Source organism: Rhinopithecus bieti, unplaced genomic scaffold, assembly GCF_001698545.2.
Source record: "Rhinopithecus bieti isolate Rb0 unplaced genomic scaffold, ASM169854v2 scaffold_2574, whole genome shotgun sequence".
Lineage (NCBI taxonomy): Eukaryota > Metazoa > Chordata > Mammalia > Primates > Cercopithecidae > Rhinopithecus > Rhinopithecus bieti.
This window is the reverse complement of record NW_016804493.1, coordinates 6,525,738-6,544,882: the sequence shown is the minus strand read 5'-3', so window position 1 is coordinate 6,544,882 and position 19,145 is coordinate 6,525,738. Positions and strand designations below refer to the sequence as shown.

At 43.3% G+C, this 19,145-nt stretch overlaps 1 protein-coding gene across 1 annotated transcript in view; it reads left to right on the top strand.

Moving 5' to 3' along the window:
• HYDIN (HYDIN axonemal central pair apparatus protein) overlaps positions 1-19,145 on the top strand; it is a 442,332-nt gene that overhangs the window by 272,609 nt on the left and 150,578 nt on the right. Inside the window, exons 30-37 of the mRNA XM_017868754.1 lie at positions 2,659-2,786; positions 6,805-6,938; positions 7,408-7,544; positions 7,777-7,904; positions 8,055-8,246; positions 8,581-8,730; positions 11,315-11,554; positions 17,687-17,855. Of these exons, the coding sequence (XP_017724243.1) occupies positions 2,659-2,786; positions 6,805-6,938; positions 7,408-7,544; positions 7,777-7,904; positions 8,055-8,246; positions 8,581-8,730; positions 11,315-11,554; positions 17,687-17,855 (1,278 nt within the window). The remainder of the gene's footprint in view (positions 1-2,658; positions 2,787-6,804; positions 6,939-7,407; positions 7,545-7,776; positions 7,905-8,054; positions 8,247-8,580; positions 8,731-11,314; positions 11,555-17,686; positions 17,856-19,145) is intronic.

The following is a 19,145-nucleotide window of genomic DNA, read 5'->3' as shown; positions in this document are numbered from 1 at the left end:
GGGACAGAACAAACATTTTAACTTTGCTTATTGGAAGGTTGCTGGCTACTTACTTTATTTGCTTGGAAATCCCCAGTGGTTCTCTTCCATGTCATTCCTCAATTGCCAAATTGGTGACCTGAGTTTGCCGAGATAAGAAATGGTCTATGGCAGCCCCAGATGAAGAACCGTGGCCAATTTAGCCATTATTGAATTACTGACAGAGGGATCAGGAAATTTACCTCCAAAGGCTTTTCCTCCTCCCATGCACTTTCCTTCTGGCCCCAGTCTCCTTTCCCTGTGACATTCTCCTAGACACCACTGGGAAGGTGAAAGCCAATGAGCTTCCAGGCGTAGAATTCTCAAAGTATAAACTGCACAGAAAGGCAGACACAGATTCTGAGCCCTTATGTTGGCATTACACAGGGTGAAGTCTAAATTAGACTTTAGTAATTGTCTTCCCACTTACATTTTCCAGTTGTATCTGGACCCCAGGACTAGCCTTTTGTACCAGAATATTTCTGTCTTGGCGGATTCCAAACCTCAGCTGAGCAGCCCTTTTAGCTACAGACTGTCTCTGGCTCTTTGTTCTTGACGTCAGTTATAGGACGATGGGTCAGGGAAACCTCTCACTCTTTATGAATCTCTCTTCAAGCTCCTTGAAATCTACTTTCCCTAAAAAGCTTCAGACTAAGTCCTCCCACCCAGCCTTTCCTCTTACCCCATTCCATGCAGTCACTAACTCTCCTGTTCATAATCATCCACTGAATTCTAGTTGTCTGTTCCCTGAAAACTTGAAAAAAATATATATATGTGTGTGTGTGTATATATGTGTGTGTGTATATATATATACACACACACAACACCCTGTCTCTATTTTAAAAGGGTCTCTCTCTGTTACCCAGGCTGAAATACAGTGGTGCAATCATAGCTCACCGTAATCTTAACTCTTAGGCTCAAGGGATCCTCCCGCCTCAGCCTCCTGAGTAGCTGGGACTACAAGTGTGCACTGCCATGCCTGGCTAATTTATTTTATTTTATTTTTTTAAGAAGGGATCTCACTTTGTTACCCAGGCTAGTCTTGAATTCCTGGTCTCAGGTGATCCTCCTATCTCAGCCTGCCAAAGCACTAGGATTACAGGTGTTGAGCCACAGTGCCTGACAATAAATGTCACTAACACTAAAACCATGTTACACTCTCATATATAGAGTTCCAGCCAGATGAGGGTTACTCCAGCTCCACATATAATTTTCAGGAAGGAAAACCTTTGCCTTACGGTTGAAAACTGGGCACCCAGCTGGCCTCATCAGGGCAGTAGACATGGTTTGGCCAGTAAGGGCTTTAAAATAATTTAAACTTGAACACCATTAGTTGGGTCTTCTGTTCTCCAGCTCACTATATTCACAGCATTTCCTCTTGTTTTATAATAGGCTTTTAAAAATTTTTTTATTTATGCATTTATGTATGTATGTATGTATGTATTTATTTATTTATTTATTGAAGCGGAGTCTCGCTCTATCGCCCGGACTGGAGTGCAGTGGCCAGATTTCAGCTCACTGCAAGCTCCGCCTCCCGGGTTTACGCCATTCTCCTGCCTCAGCCTCCCGAGTAGCTGGGACTACAGGCGCCCGCCACCTCGCCCGGCTAGTTTTGTATTTTAGTAGAGACGGGGTTTCACCGTGTTAGCCAGGATGGTCTCGATCTCCTGACCTCGTGATCCGCCCGTCTCGGCCTCCCAAAGTGCTGGGATTACAGGCTTGAGCCACCGTGCCCGGCTGTATTTATTTATTTATACAGATTCTTGCTCTGTCACCCAGGCTGGAGTTCAGTGGCAGGATCTCAGCTCACTGCAACCTCCACCTCCAGGGCTCAAGCGATTCTCATGCCTCAGACTCCCCAGTAGCTGGGATTACAGCCATGCACCACCATGCCCAGCTAATTTTTTGTATTTTTTGTAGAAATGGGGTTTGCCATGTTGCCCAGGCTTGTCTTGAACTCCTGAGCTCAGGCAGTTCACCCGCCTCAGCCTCACAAAGTGCTAGGATTATAGGCGTGAGCCACCACACCTGGCCTATAGTAGGCATTTTAAATAACTTTCCTACCTTGCCTTTGAAAGTATTTGAATTTGCAATGGCGTAATGGTAAATTCAGGTGGGAATCTCTCCACTGATTACCTACCCTCCCTGATTCAGGATGACGTGGCATATTTAGTGTTAATTAAAGCAAATTGACCCAAACATATTTTTTGTTCATTGAGATTTAATAAACGTAAAAAGTGACTTAAAGGATGACCGGCTGTCTGGATTTGTCCAGCACTGGCAGAGCTCCAGGGTGTAGGGGTTTAAGTGCTAGAACCAAGAAAGCCCCAAGCAAGCCAGGATCAAGTGGGTCACCCTACGAGTGGCTTCGAATGTTACTGCCTTCAAGTTCTGGAGAACCAGCCAGTCATTCAGTAAAGCCTAATCTCGTTGAACTCAGTGAGATCTCTGATACAAATTCAACTCTCAAATCACCCCACCCTCTGAAGCAGGGCAAGCAGGGCAGACGAAGTATCCAAAAGTCCGCTTCCCTTCCCACCTTACCAGGGGCTGAGAGTCTGTGTTTGGGACATCATTCATATTTTTCTGACCTTCCTGATTCTGCTCTCCTTCCAACCCCCACTCCCTACCCCGGCACAGCGAATGAAAAGTATGAAACATTCTTGAATCAAGCCAGGAAAAACACAGACAAAGACTATAACAAATGTGAAACGCTCGATCACTTTGACATAATAACTGAGGAAGTGCCAGAGGATGAGCCTGCTGAGGTAAGGCAGCTCCAGCCTGCGCAGGATGCCTGTGCAGAAGGGCGGTGTGTGCAGAGTGCACAGGAGGTGTGTGCAGAAAGGCGCTGTGTGCAGAGTATGTGGGGTGCATGTGCAGAAGGGTGCTGTGTGCAGAAGCCCAGGGGCAAGAACATGGTCTCTGAGGTAGAGAAAGGAGAAAGACAGAGATAAGGCAAAGAAGCAGGAAGCTAGGAGAGGCAAGATGAGCCCAGGAGGTGAGCTATCAGGTGACTGACCTATTAAGGTTTTTGGACTTCATCCTGAGGGCAACCAGAGGTGTGGCCTAATCGACTTCGCATCTTTAAGAGATCCCTCTGGCTGCCTTGCGGAGCTCTGAGGGGACAGGAACTTGGGGATGATGAGAGTAGATTCGAGAGATCAGTTTTTTTAGAAGCTGTTGCAGGGCCAGGTGCAGTGGCTCATTCCTATAATCGCATTACTTTGGGAAGCCAAGGATGGCCTGAGGCCAGGAATTTGAGACCGGCCTGGGCAACATGATGAAACTCCATCTCTACAATTTTTTTTAAGCTGATGGAGTAATTCTAGGTGAGAGATGGTAGTGCTGTAAGCAATGGTGATGACAGTGGGGACAGGGCAAACTGGTTCAAGGAATATTCCAGAAATAGAATGGTCAAGACTTAGGCATTGACTGGATATGGGCTTGGGGTTGAGGGGACCTCTAAGTCTTGCTTGGATGACAAGGTAAGGAGAGGGGACTGAGATAGGAAACTCAGGAGGAGAAACGAGGTCTTGGTGGGAGGGGAGGGAAGAGAAAGGAGTTCAGCTGCTTCCCTTGGCTACCGAATGTGAGATTACTGTGTATCATCTGCGAAGAGCAGCCAATAGGGAACCGGAACCACTGCTGGGCACCTCGGAGAGAGAGAGAGGCTGGAGAAAGTGACTTGAGAGTCATCAGATGATCATTGCAATCACAGGAAATGGGGAGATTCCCTAGGAAGTGTGTCTAGTGAGCAGGAAAAAAGGCAGATTCAGAATGGAGCCCTAAAGTACCCCAGCATCTGAGTGGGGGAGAGGGGTGGCCAAAAGGTTCTGGAAAAGTCAGGAGCATGTGGTGCCACAGGGGTGGGAGCCAAGTGAGGGTCTCTGGAGGAGAGAGCTTCTCAGCTTATAAATAAAGGATGGGATAGGAAGGCAAAATCCCAATATGTCCTCCCTCATCACCCCTGAAAGTCCTGTTTTAACAGTCTATTCCTGACCATGACAGCTGCCATCCCCCTGTGCTCTTCTTTCCAAATGCAAATGTGCATCAGCATATGTTCTAAGGAAGAATCATATATGTGGCTAGAGAGCCCTTAGGTTGGTTAAGAGGCGGCTCTAATGTGGGGGAGAACGGTGTCATGGGAGAGACTGGGAGCACCAAAACCCGTTGGCGATTATTTGTTTTGCAGAAGCCTGGTTCAAGTACAAGATGCTAAAAGTGAACCTTAGCACCAAGGATGATCATAATTAATAACATCAGTTACCACTTACTGGACTCATACTAAGCCTGTGCCACACGGTTAACCTGCACTGTTGTCTTGTAAAATCCTCCCACAATGAGGGTGGGGGGAGAATGATGCCGCTGTCATCTAAATTTTAGTTTTACAGAAGTGAAGTGCATGTCCCAAGGCAAGCACAGAGCTAGGATTTGAACCCAGGCCTGCCCAGCTGCTAAGATGATCTCTTAGCCTCTGCCTTCTCCTGCCAGCCCCAGGCTGCCCACTGGAAGCAATGGTGTGTCTCTACCTGCTTACTGGTTTCCCAGGCTGCACCTTATCAAAGCCTAGGAGAGCAGTGGGGTGGGGTTTCTGTGAATATGATGGGACGTGCAGAGCCAAGCTGGTCCCCTTGAGTAGGGCAGGGTGGACCACTCGTGGCTCAGGAGCCAAGTACAGAGTTGGCTTTGTTGCTCTAGAATCCGGACAACTGGGAGGGCTGTCAGCGGACCCTGCTCCTCTCCCAATTTGTCACACTTCCACTCTCACCTCCTGTGCCTCACTGGGCCATGGCACACATTAACCTTCCCTGCTGGGCCCTAGACCTAAGGATTAGCCCTTTGCAAACAGTATTTGTCAACCTTTTCCATTATCACTCCCTAAAAATCCATTTTAGACCTTTTTTCCTAATACTCTCCATGAAATATTTTTATGTGTTATATATAAAATGTAATCTCCTTGAATAGTTTGATATGTACTTTTTACCTTTTTATTTTGAAATAATTGTAGATTTACAGGGAATTTTAAAAAAAAAAGGGTTTTCCCAACAATAACATCTCGTATAACTATAGTACAACATCAAATCCATGAAATTGACATCTGTACAGGCCACAGAGCTTATTCAGATTTCACCACTTTTCTATGCGTGTGTGTATGTGTGTGGTGCAGTTCTGTGCAATGTTATCACATATAGATTTGTGAACCCACCACTGCAATTAAGATGCAGAACTATTCCATTACCACAAGGATTCCTCATGCTTCCTGGGGAAATAAAATTAAAAACAAAATCTTCTTCCAACCCAGAAAATCTATCCACAAAGGTAGAAGAGAAAGAAAACAATTTTATTATTGAATAAGCATTAAACCAGAATGTAATGCACATCGCAGGCAATCTGCTGAGAGATTGCAAAGACAGAATGAAGTCTGCCCCTCCTATAGAGCCAACCAGATCCAAGCCATTTCATGTTCTCAGAGTAAATAATGGCTAGTCTCAAGTAAGAGGACTTGACACCATCATTTGTCACACATAGTTTATCCTAAATCGACATGGTAATTGAGGTGACCAACTGTGTTAACTAATTGGCTTTATCCAAAGGAAAAACAAACTTCTCTTTCTAGCAGGGCCCATGGAAGCTAGGCTCCCATCCTCTCCCAGACAAAGGAAAAACAAACTTATCTCTCTAGCAGGGCCCCATGGAAGCTAGGCTCCCATCGTCTCCCAGAGACTGGGACTAGGGACTTCATCTTCCTTGTTGATTACAGGTCAAAGAGATGGTTCCCAGGTCCTTGAGAAAGACACTTCTGGGTCCTAAAGCTGGCAAGAGGCTTGTTTCACTTTTTAAAAGATTTATCTACATTTCAAAGAGATAACATTTCAAAGAACTTAAAATTACAGATGTTCTAACCTAAATACTCTAAGCAAAGGGGAGGAGGAGAAGCCTCTTCCCTTATTTTCAACAAGGAGAACTAAGTCTCATTTTCCATTTGTTTTTGGCCTTACATGTGACTAGATTATAACCACACCCACCCCTCTCTCCCTGTCCCTTACCTCGGGCAGCCGCTCATCTGTTCTCCATCTTGAGCCTTTTATTATTTCAAGAGTGTTATATAAATGGAATCATACAGCACATCACCTTTTGAGATTCACTTTTTTCATTCCACATAATGCCCTTATAATCCATTCAAGTTGTGCACCTCAATAATTCACTCCCAGCGGGGCGCAGTGGCTCACGCCTGTAATCCCAGCACTTTGGGAGGCCGAGACGGGCAGACCACGAGGTCAGGAGATGGAGACCATCCTGGCTCACACGGTGAAACCCGTCTCTACTAAAAATACAAAAATTAGCCGGGCGCAGTGGCTGGTGCCTGTAGTCCCAGCTACTTGGGAGGCTGAGGCAGGAGAATGGCGTGAACCGGGGAGGCGGAGCTTGCAGTGAGTGGAGATCGCGCCACTGCGCTCCAGCCTGGGCGACAGAGCAAGTCTCCGTCTCAAAAAATAATAATAATAATAATTCATTCCCTTTTACTGCTGAGTATTCCATGGTATGGATATACTGATTTGCTTACCCTCCCACACCCTTCCCAGGAAAAATTTAATGCCTTAAACATACTGTGTATCTGTTTCTGTTCTGTAGCCCTTTGGGGGTCACAAATCATTGTAATATTTAAGATATTTTCCACCACCCTCCAAGAGCTAATTTTTGCCTCTTTGGGGGTGATATTGTCCCTGTTGAGAATGCATGTTCCTAAAGAATTTGCTGACTTGCTCCTCTTTCTTGCTTCAGGTAAGTGCTCATCTCCAGATGGAGGTAGAAAGACTTATAGTCCAAAGCTATGTCCTAGAACATCAGAAAACAACCACCCCTGATCCTATGGATGACACCTGCTTCAGCCATCGGAGTCGCTGCAAACTGGCCAAGTGAGTGGTTTCCAGTGACCGCCCTTCTGTGCTGTGCTTGTTTCAGAGTGTAGCAGAGCAAGCAGTGCTGCCTCGTGTGGCATGCTCCCTGAAACACTGGCTGATCATCGCGGAATGAAATCCATTCATCTCAGTTATCTGCCATCCCCTAGCATCAAGCCAGCCGGGCAGGTTTCTGCCTCTTCAAGTGAGAACAATACAGCTATGTCGAATGGACAGGCTCTGCTTCAGGTCCATAAGGGCCCACACTGAACGTGTTCTGAGATAATGGCCAAAACAGCGATGTGAATCTCTGGGAGAGTTAACATTGTTTCTAGTCTCCTTTTGGGTAGCCATTCGTTGTTCTCCACTCTGGAGAATAAAATTGTGCACAAGAGGTAGAAAAAAAAAAAAAAATCAGACTCTTTCACTTTTGGAAAAGTAGCCTTCCAGGTTTGAAAGTGACTAGTAAGTCTATTAACCATTTCAGAGTCCAGCTGCCAGAGTACATCCTGGACTTTGGCTACATCATCCTTGGCGACGTCCGAACCCACATCATCAAGATCACCAACAACAGTCACTTTCCAGTGTCGTTCCATGCAGACAAGCGTGTCCTTCATGAGACAGGTACCCAGGCTGGGGAGACCCTTTCCTATTGCACTTGGTCATTTCTCACAAGGAACCCATCAGTACTGTCCTCCTGGAACAGCATTTGTGCCTCTGGAATCAGCTAAAAGGATTCTTGGGCTATTCAGTGATCCTTTGAGCAGTCATTCTGACCCAGTGGGGGCTTTCTCTAGAGCAGCTCTTGTTCGCTGTTTCTCTTTCCCACTAAGAAATATTTTTTGTTTTGGTCCAGGATTCAGTACCAAGCTAGATCGTGTAAAGAATCTGCCTCATTGTGAAACGGAAATATTTGAAGTGAGATTTGACTCACAGGGGGCCAATCTTCCTGTTGGAAGCAAAGAAGTCATTCTGCCCATCAAGGTACAAGGCACCACTGGGCCCACCCGGCCCTGCAGGTTTCCAGCTCTGCTTGTGATCGCCCTAAGATAATCCAGTTATTATGTCAGACCTGTGATTCTTGTTTTCCCCAACCCCATGCCACATGATGACTGCAGTTTATACCCTCTCCAGGTGGTTGGAGGGCCAACAGTTCACATCCGTGTCCAAGCCAAGGTGACCATTCCAACCATGACTCTCTCTCATGGAAAAGTGGACTTTGCCACAATTCAGTGTGGACAGTGCCTGGTGGAAACTATTCAGCTTTCCAATCATCTCCAAGTGCCTTGTGAATGGTTTGTCCAGAGCCAAAAGCCTGTTGACAAGGTAAATGAGCTGTGGCCCATTGGTCCTCCTTTCTCCATCTCCATTTCAGCCAGATTTGTAACTCTAGGCCTTGGCGCTCATCATTTCAACCTCCTGCTCAAAGACTCAGTGGCAACAGTTGCCTCCTGAATAAAACCTGGGCCCTTAGCCCAGCGCTTGAGGTCCTATCAGGCCATACTGTCAGGTGGAATGTCTTATTCATCTTTGTACCTCTGGTATCTACACATTCCCTGACACCTGAGAGGTACTCAGGAAATGTGGGTTGTGTGAGTGGAAGGTAAATGAGCTCATTTTCCATAGAAGGTGATCTAATTGTCTAATATGTATAAACCAGCTGGAGAAACACATGCCGAAGTACTTAAGACAGAAACTACGTGCTGAATTAAAGCCAAAGACACGGATCTTCGAAATCCAGCCCATTTCTGGAGTCCTGGATCCTGGTGAGAAGTCCAACGTGCAGGTGAAATTCATGCCAAAAGAAGAGGTGAGCTTTAAAGAAACGTGGCTTCATTTCGGTTCTCTGGACCTCTTTGAGCTTTACTCAAAGTCCATGCTTGTTTGGGTCTCAAGGGAAGCTTTGAGTGACCTGTGCCTGGCATTTCTGAATATGGCATCTCAAGCACTTCTGGTTTACATAGGAGCTGTGTGGCCTGGTGGTCTGGAATCATCAGACTAAAATATCAATTTTTATCAGAAGGCCGAGTTTAGTAGCCTTCTGCCTCTGCACACTTACATGCTGTGTGTCTTTGAGGAAATTACTTAGCCTCATTCAGTCTCAGTTCACTCATAAATAAAATTAAAAATAGTAATATTGTATATCAAAAGTCCCTTCTTGAAATTCTGAAACCCAATAAGATCCAAAACTGGGGGTGGGGGTTTTGAGATTTCATAAGCTTCGGACCAAAACTCATTTGGCAGAAAAATCTCATCTGAATTGACATGAGACCATTTAACCTTTATTTGTACCACTTAGTTTTCAGAGTCAAGCCTTGCCACCAACCATTAATGTGTTTGATTACAGGGGACCTGTCCCAGACCCTGCTGAGGGTATTAGGTAACATAGGGTATATACACTGTGTTTACTATTTTAAAAAATCTGAATTTGAAAGTATCTGGCCCCTGGGTTTCAGATAACTTATTGTCAACCTGTAATGACTACCTCCTGAGGTCATTTTGAAGATTAAACGCACAGTATTGAATAAAGTACACAGCATGCTGCTCTATGTAAGTAAGTCTCTCAATAACTATCATCATCAGTAGTCGTGAGAAGTACGTCCCGGTAGATGGCCTCCTGGAGCCCCATAAATGTTTCTTTTGTGAACATCATCAACTCAAAGCTACTTCTGATCAGGAACATAGTAAAATTAGTAAAATCCTAGAACCAGAGAGAATCTCAAGAGGTTGCACTGGAAAGACTTTTATTCAAAACCTAAGGCACTTGGGAAATATATTTTTCTCTATTCTGTTATTTTAAAAGAAAAATTGATCTGTGTTTTATAGAAGAGCTATGGTTAACTCCCATTTTCCTTGTAATCGCTTTGAGGAAGTGCTTAAGCACCTTCAGTGAGAAAGAGAAAAAACAAACAACTTCCTATCTCATTCTAAAATAAAACCCATGTTTTTATCATTATCAAAATCTTCCCAGTCCGTTTAAAAGAAAATTAGCAATATGTTTGTCATTCTTAAAGAGTCTTAACATTTTAAAAGGGTTTACTCAAGATTGTGGATTTTTTCCATTACTTAATGAGGGAAATATAGTAAAAAAAAAAAGAAAAGAAAAAAAAAAAAAAACTAGATTTGTTCAAGCAGTTTCATGAATGTTGAGTTGGAATTGGTCAAAGTTAATAAAATGTTTCCACCAATTAAGAGAGAAATTTATTAGCTGTATACAAGGAATTGGTTAGCCCTGCAGGCCATATAATCCATATATCTGCATCATCATCAACATCAGCAGTGCCAAGAAATCAATGACATCCAGACCAACAATTCTTAGGCATTATAACATGCTCAAGAAAATGAATGAAATGTTTTAGAAAGATTTCCATAAGCAGCAATTAAAATATAGAAGTTTGAATCATAAGGTACTAAGCCCATAACTATATAGAAACCCCTCTTAGCCAATAGTTTATCTTATTGTGTATCTATGTGTATGTCTGTATATATTCCATCCATTTGCTTTTTCCCCTTCAAGCTAACATAGGAGGTCTTCAAATTGTGATTTTCCTAATTTCCACTCAAGCCAAGCCACAAGTCCAGCTATACCAGAATAACCTAGGCGTCTGGTTAAAAATACTGAATCCCAGCCTTACTCTGCCCCTACAGAGTCAGGGTTTCTAGGGATGGAATCTGAGGATCTGCATGTTTAATAGGTTCCCCAGTGAAATCAGACTAGGAACTATGGGATGGAAAGTAGATTTGGGTACCATTTTGAGAAAACATATGAGTAGTTATGATATCACTATTGACCAGTATCTGGTTGTGATTGTATCTGATGAACTGAATGCCCCAGCTCTGGCATTCTGCCAAACTCTGGGAAAATATGCAAAGCACACGCTTCAGAATCATCACTCCTCGGGAGCAAGGGAGCTGGGGTCTTTTTACCGAAATCCCCAGAGTCATTGCTTGATAACTAATTCCAGATGGTGTCATTTCCCTGGCATTTCTGCCCTGCCCTCCCCTGCCCATGAGCAGCAGGGTCCATGAAATGAGAACCTGTAGGCCCAGAGGCGCAGACAGTGGCAGTTGGAAGTCTGAGCACACTGGAAGATCCGAGGGATGTGACAGTGACACTCAGAAGGCTTGCTACACATGATGAAGCACTTGATACAAGTGCTGGAATGCTAGATGCCCAGAATGGATTTGATATCTAGCACTTGGTACAATGCCTGCCATGCTAAATACCCAGTACTTATATTAATTCAGTAATGTAAATTACTCCTATGCAATTTTATTATAAGTTTTCTCTCTTAATCTAAATAGATAAGTTTTTTCCCCTCAGCGGTGTTTTGTTTTACATGACATGTAGTGGAAATAAATTCAGATGCTTGTTTTGTTTTTATGTTTTCCAGAAATTCTACAGCCAAACCCTGGTGTTTCAGATTGCCCAGAGTGCTCAAAAGCTTACCCTGCTGGCACGTGGGCAAGGTCTAGAGCCACGCCTGGAATTTAGTCCTTCAGTCCTGGATCTGGGGCCACTGCTACTTTGTGCACCTGGAGACGAGGCCGAGGTGATAGTGAAGAATCCCTGCAACTTCCCCATTGAGTTTTATTCCTTAGAATTTGATCAGCAATATCTCATAGAAGAAAAGGTGAGCAGAGGCCAAAGCCAAACTCTGTTTTTCTACACGTGCTGGACCCTGCTATGTACTCATGCTCTTTTCTCTGCATGCAATAACATCCTCCTGGCCTTTCCTATCATCTTTTTCCCCTTGAATTCTTCCTTGTCAATTTAGTGATCACTTCTTTAGAGCCTTTTCTGAGCTACTTCCCTTGACCTGAGTAGAATCCTAGACATTTTAAGCAGCTAATTGAAAAGCTAATGCATGTTCATGGTCAAAATTCAAACAGTAAAGAACCATACGTAGCAACTTGCCAATATCATTGTATTTGAAATTGAGTTACTTGTAGACAGCATGTAATTGGATCATTTTTAAAAATATCTTTTGCCAATCTCTGACTTTAGTTGATATATTTAGACAGTTTACATTTAGTGTAATTATTGCTATGTCAGGACTTAAGTCTACCATCGCATGTTGTATTGTTTTTGGTCTGTTTACTTTTTCCTACTTTCCTGTCAGTTACTTCAACGTAATTTAAAATTCCTTTTTTATTTACTCAGAGTATTTTTTGGGTGTATCTCTTTGTATAGCTCATTTAGTTATTGCTATAGGTATTACGTTATCTGCACATAACATTATAATCAACTGGTATTGACGTTTTACCAGTTCTAGTGTAATTTAGAAAACTTTCATCCATTTAACTCCCTTCAGCCTTCCGATTTTTAATATAACTGTCTTAAATATTTTTCTTATATTAGCTAGCACTATAATTATTGTTTCAACTGCTGAACAAACATTTGAAGACCCCAGAGGAAAGGGAAAATGTATTATATTTGTCTCTCTTTTTACTCTTTCTGTTCTTTCTTCCTTTCTGATATGCCAAGATTTCTTCTTTTATTATTAACTTCCTGTTTAGAGAGCTACTTTTAGCTCTGCTGTTAGGGTATGCCTGCGGATAGAAATTTCTTAGTTTTCCTTCGAGAATGCCTTGACCTCCCCCCTCATCATTGAAAGATTTGTTCACTGGATATAAAATTCTGAGCTGACGGTTCTTTCATCCCTTGGAATATATGCCACTTTCTTCTGGCCTCCGTGGTCTGATGAGAAATTCAATGTTATTTGAATTATTTTTTTTCCTCTGTAGGGAAGATTTCATTTCTCTCTCAGTTCTTTGAGGAATTTTTCTGTGTCTTAGTTTACAGAAGTTTGACTATAATGTGTCTTGGCATAAATTTCTTTTGGTTTATTCAGTGTGGGATTTGCTGAGTTTCTTGAATCTGTTGATCTTTATCTTCTTTCCAATTTGGAAATTTTTCAGGCATTATTCATTTGAGTACCTTTTTCAGCTTCATGCTCTTTCTGCTCTCCTTCCAGGGCTCAAATAACACTCAGATATTTTGTTACCGTTTTATAGTTCTTTAAGGCTCTTTTCTTTTTTTTTTTTTAAGACTATTTTATCTGTTATCCAGAGTAAGTTAATTTCTGTTATTTTATCTTCAAGTTCACTGATTCTCTTCTCCATCCATTTCATTCTGCCCACATAGTGAGCTTTTATTTTGGTAACTGTATTTTTAAGTTCTAAAACTTTCATTTAGTTCTTTTTTATATCTTGTGTTTCTTTGCTAAGACTTTCTTTTTTTTATTTGCTTCAAGTATGTTCATAATTGTTCACTAAAGCATTACAATGATGGCTACTTTAGAATCTCTGAAAGATAACTAATATCACTATTACCTTGAAGTTGGTATCTATTCATTTTCTTTTATCATTCAAGCTGAAATGTTCCTGTTTGTTACTATGATGAAGGATTTTTAGTTAAAACCTGGGCATTTTTGGTATTATGTTATGAGACTCTGGACCTTATTTAAATTTTGTTTTAATTGGCCTTTTCTGAAACAACTTGGGCAAGGAGAAGGGAGCACTGCCTTCTTTCTTTTTTTTTTTTTTTTTTGAGATGGAGTCTTGCTCAGTCGCCCGGGCTGGAGTGCAGTGGCCAGACCTCAGCTCACTGCAAGCTCCGCCTCCTGGGTTTACGCCGTTCTCCTGCCTCAGGCTCCGAAGTAGCTGGGACTACAGGCGCCCGCCACCTCGCTAGTTTTTTGTATTTTTAGTAGAGACGGGGTTTCACCATGTTAGCCAGGATGGTCTCGATCTCCTGACCTCGTGATCCACCCGTCTCGGCCTCCCAAAGTGCTGGGATTACAGGCTTGAGCCACCGCGCCCGGCCACTGCCTTCTTACTGTCAGATGCAGGTAATAGTCTAGGTTCCCTCCTTGGCCTTCTTTGACAAACAGTAGGAGGAGCTCTTCATTACTGCTGGGCAGGAGTGGTATTTCTGGCTGTCTGCAAGGCCTCCATTGATACCTTCCTGGCTGGGAGAGGCAGGAGTGCCTTGTTGCTACTCTCCACACAGCCTCCACAGACTCTGCATGGAAAGGTAGAGGGGTAGCCATATTATCCAGGACCACTGGGTAATGACAAAAGTTCTGACTCTCCACTAGACCTCATCTGACACCACCCCAGCAGAGGGGAAGAGGGGCATTTCTTTACCATCAAATGGACGTGGAAGTCCAGGCTCCCTACATGGGCTTTACTAACAGTTTTAGAGGGGAGGGGAGGTCTTGTTACCCACTGGCAGGGAGGACACTCCTAAGATGTCCCAGACTTGACAGGTTCATTTCCTGCCCAGATCTGGAGCCAATCATTTTTCCAAGGAGCCCTTGTTCCTTTTAGTATGAAATGGCATTTAGAGATCACAGTCTGGACCACTGGATTGTGACTTTCTAGGTCTTTTTAGTAAATAGAACTAGGAAATGTGATTTTTAAGAGGGGAAAAAAATCATAACACATATGGTGTTTCAAATCCCAATTTAAGATTATAGGATTTTATCTAAATTCTTTGATGATATATTTGTTTCTGCTTTCTCTTGAAAATCATGGATATAAACTTACTTATCAATTTATCTTATAAAATATACATTTAGCCAGGCACAGTTGTACACACATAATCCTAGCATTTTGGAAGGCCAAGGCAGAAGGACTGCTTGAGCTCAGGAGTTTGAGCCCAGCCTGGGCAACATAGAAAACCCTATCTCTACAAAAAAAAATACAAAATACTTTGGGAGGCCGAGGCGGGTGAATCACGAGGTCAGGAGATCGAGACCATCCTGGCTAACACGGTGAAACCCCGTCTCTACTAAAAAATAAAAAATAAAAAATAAAAATATTAGCCGGGCGTGGTGGCACGTGCCTTTAGTCCCAGCTACTTGGGAGGCTGAGGCAGGAGAATGGCGTGAACCCGGGAGACGGAGGTTACAGTGAGCTGAGATCGTGCCACTGCACTCCAGCCTGGGTGACAGAGTAAGACTCTGTCTCCAAAAAAAAAAAAAAGGTACAAAATAATTTAGCTGGACATGCTGGCACATGCCTATAATTCCAACTACTCGAGAGGCAGAGGTGGGAGTTCCAGTTGAGCCTGGGAGGTCGAGGCTGCAGTAAACCAAGATCATACCACTGCACTCCAGCCTGGGTGACAGAGTGAGACCCTGTCTCAAAATAAAATAAAATAAAATAATTAATAAATAGCTTCAAAATAGTAATATCAATATTCCTACTAATAGTAAGACTACCGAGTCCTATTATCCATAAGCATGGTGAGGCCTCTGTGCTGTGTTCCAGCAGTTCCCCCAGATCCGCATCTCATGCTCCCCACCCTGCTGCCCTACCTTGAGCTACACCTTTGTCTAATAACCTTAGTGTCCTACTCTTTGAAACAGCCTCTTAATTCCCTCCTATGAGCAATATTAAAATTAGCTAGTAATCTCTTTTTCCCTCTCCCCTTTCCATCCTCTAATTTAAAATGACTTTATTTCCAGTTAATACCAGCTGAGTAGTCATCTCATGTACCCTTCCCCCATATTTGCTACTTGTATTTTATCTATATTGTCAGAGCTTATAGTATTAAGGTGTCAGGACTTAATTTCCATCGTGGAGTCTTAGTTTTACACTAAGGCATATTGAATGCCCAACACCAATCCTTACAATGAAGCTTCTCCAATCACTTCTGGATTATCTACAGTTCATTCTCTGGTGGATTTCTCAGGTAGGGATCATGGGAATGATATTCTCTGAGTATTCAAACATTCATAACAATTTATCTGTGACTTTTGAAGATCAGATACAATATTCTTGGCTTACATTTTCTTGACTTGACTATTTTAAATGTGATGCTCCATTGTTTCCTCATAAGGTATTGCTGTCCATGAAGCCCAACGCTGTATTTGTTATCATTTGCTGCATAATAAATTAGCCCCAAACTTACCAACTTAACACAGTAAACGTTTGTCATCTTGTGCTTTCTGTGGGTCAGGAATTTGAAGGTGGCTTAGGTGAGGGGGGATTCTGCTTCCTCTGGACCCTCCCCGACTCAACCTTTGAATCTTCTGTCTTCTTTGCTTCCAATGTTGATAGCCCGCTTAGTTTGCAGTCTGCTCCCAGAAGTTTTTCTCAGAATGGGAACCTGCCCCTATGGGGCAGATTCTTATAAGATCCTTAGTGGCTTCTGGGGGCACAGCACCTTCTGTTGAGAGTCAGGCTCCGTGGAAAGCACAATCTAAGACTTGAGATTTGCATGTGGGAGGTTTCCTGGGGGCAGTCTCAGGAACACCTGTGAGGAATAGGACAGCAGAGTTGAGCAGAGCGAGATGAACTGTGATGAAATGGCAACAGAGACTTCAGCTAATTGCACAGGAAGCTCCGGAGCTGGGTTGGCCCTTTGGAGTTGCCCCAGTTGCTGCTTGTTTGCCAGGCCTTTGTGCCCTGCATCAGCCAGTCTTTGGCATATTGCCTCCTTTGCCCACTGATTCTCTATGCTACCTGTATCCTTTATCACAGTTCCATAAATAATGGGTCAATTCTGAGCTTTCTCTTCTATTTCATTGGTCAGTGTGTCTGTCCCAGCATCATTGCCACTTTGTCTATTACTACAGCTTCCTGATAAGGCTTGTCATCTGGTAGGGCAATACCCATCTTTTATTCCTTTTCATTAATACTTTAATTTTGCCCTTCCATGTAAATTTTAGAATTTACATGGATCTTATTTTACATGGAGCTTATTAGCAGTGGTGTTCAAATATTTACATCGAACTTATTGGCAGTGGTGTTCAAATAACTAAAAATGGGGATCCTGAAGAAGGATTATCTAACAAAACAGATTTTTGCTACCAATAAATCAGGTTGTAGAAGAAATAAATGCTTTTTAAAACTTAATTTTACTGTGTCTTATAAATACACATACACACTAGTATTGCCAGATTTAGGAGAAAAAAATACAGGCTGTCTAGTTAAATTTGAATTTCAGATAAATAACAAATTTTTTTAGTATGTCTCAAATATTACACAGGACATATTTATACTAAAAGTTATTCCCCGTCTCTACTAAAATACAAAAGAAACTAGCCGGGCGTGGTGGCGGGCACCTGTAGTCCCAGCTACTCAGGAGGCTGAGGCAGGAGAATGGTGTGAACCCGGGAGGCAGAGCTTGCAGTGAGCCGAGATCGGGCCACTGCACTCCAGCCTGGGCGACAGAGCGAGACTCTGTCTCCAAAAATAAATAAATAAATAAATAAAAGTTGTTCATTGTTTATCTGAAACTCAAATTTAACTAGGCATCTTGTATTTCATCTGGCAGCCCTAGTACACATTCACACACGTGTGCACACGTGCACATACTTACTACTATTTTACCTCTTTTTTTCCTTGGATCCTCTATGTATGAGACCATACCCTTACTTAGTGTAAAATTGCTAACCACAATATTGTTTAAGAATTAATGTGTCACTCAAGGTAGATAATGGAGTTCTGAACTTTTGTCATGGGGGAAAAAAAAGGAAAAGAGTATATATTATTCTTAAAACAAGAAGAAAATTTATTTCCACATGTGAAATGCCTAGGCTGAAATGGAGCAAAATAAAGATCCATGTATCCCCACAGGCTCAGAGCTCAGCCCTACTTCTGAGACCTCTCCAAAGGGCCCCACTCTTTGAAATCCAGAAAGTATTTGTATAAGTCTCAGCCTCAGGCAGGAGCAGAAGTTTTACAAAATCAGTGACCTGCAGGGAGATTCCTAGTGAGACCAACAGGGTTCCCGTTCTCCCCTCGAGCAGATCTTGCGGAAGCTGAAGGGCTATGATTCCTACAACACCCTGCTGCTGCCTCCCCGCAACCCTGGAGAGAAGCTGCCCCCAGAACTGTACGAGTACTTTAAGGAGATGAAGAAGTCAAAAGAGGAGCAGATGAGGGTGAAATATCTGGAGAATCTGGCACAGGAGAATGGTGAGAACTCAACATGGAGAACCCCTGGCACTAACCGTTGCCTTCGCACCCCTGAACTACCCCTGCCATGGAACCAACCCATTTCTGAGTACCTGCCAGGTGCCGGGCAGGTGCTGTCTGCCTTGTGTATTTTATTTCTAACCCTTACAAAATGGGTTGTGTTATCCCCATTTTATGGATGCATAGGCTGGAACACATTCTGCTGTCACTAGGGCCCAATTTGGGTAGTACAACCTAAAAACTGCTAATACAGATGGAATAACACTTGCTGGATGCCACATTGAGGGCTTTGCATGTACCGATGAGAAACTGAAGCACAGAGAGGCCAGGTCCACAGTTTTAAGTGGCAGAATCAGGATTCCAGCCCAGGGCTCTCCGACTCCAGAGTCCATGATGGTAACCACTGCCTCCTTTGGGTAGACCTAGGTGAGGCAAAGTAATGTAGAAAGGTAGAAATTGGTGCTCTAAAAGCAGGGGGTGGGCATTCCCTCAAGCAAAAGACCAACCCCTCCATAGTCCTCAGGCCAAACTCCAATCACAGAGCTGTCCTGTGCTCTCAGAATGGTGCCCTTTCTGGCCCACCACCCCTGAGTTATCCCATCATCTGCCCAGGGGCTCTTGTGTGCTTGCCCATAAAGGTTCCTCACTGACTTGTGGGACTGTGTGACTTATGAGGATGCGTCTTCTCTTTCCTGCTTCTCTGTAACCTCATCCTGGAAAGGTACCTACGTTGTTCTTACTTGCTTTCATCTGTGTAACAGTCATACATGTAATTATTTTCTTCACGCTCCCTCCACCATTAGCCAAGAAGTCCCTGTAAAGGCATTGATCAAATATTCCCCACGTGTAAAACCAGTGCATGGAACAGCAGTTGACCCAATAGTGCCCAAGAAATGGGTGCTGTGTGAGTGAATGCATTAATGGATTGAATGGAGTAATTTTTCGTGCCATTAGACCTGTCTCATTGTCCAGGAAATAGAAGCTAGTCAGAGACCACTAGTTTGGCTTAAAAGGAGAAGATGAGAGAAGGCAGCTGCCACCCACCCTATCTCCTAGTCATGTTCCTTGAGTTTGCTAGGGCTGCCATTGCAAATGCCACAGACTGGGTGGCCTAACCAACAGAATTTTCTTTTCTCCCACATCTGAAGGCTAGAAGTCCGAGGCTGAGTGTCAGCAAGGTTGCTTTCTTCTGAATCCCTTCTTGCAGTTGGCTGTCTTGTCCCTGTGTCTTCGCCTGGTCTTACTTCTGTGTGTGTCTGTGTCCTAATCTCCTCTCCCCATAAGGACACC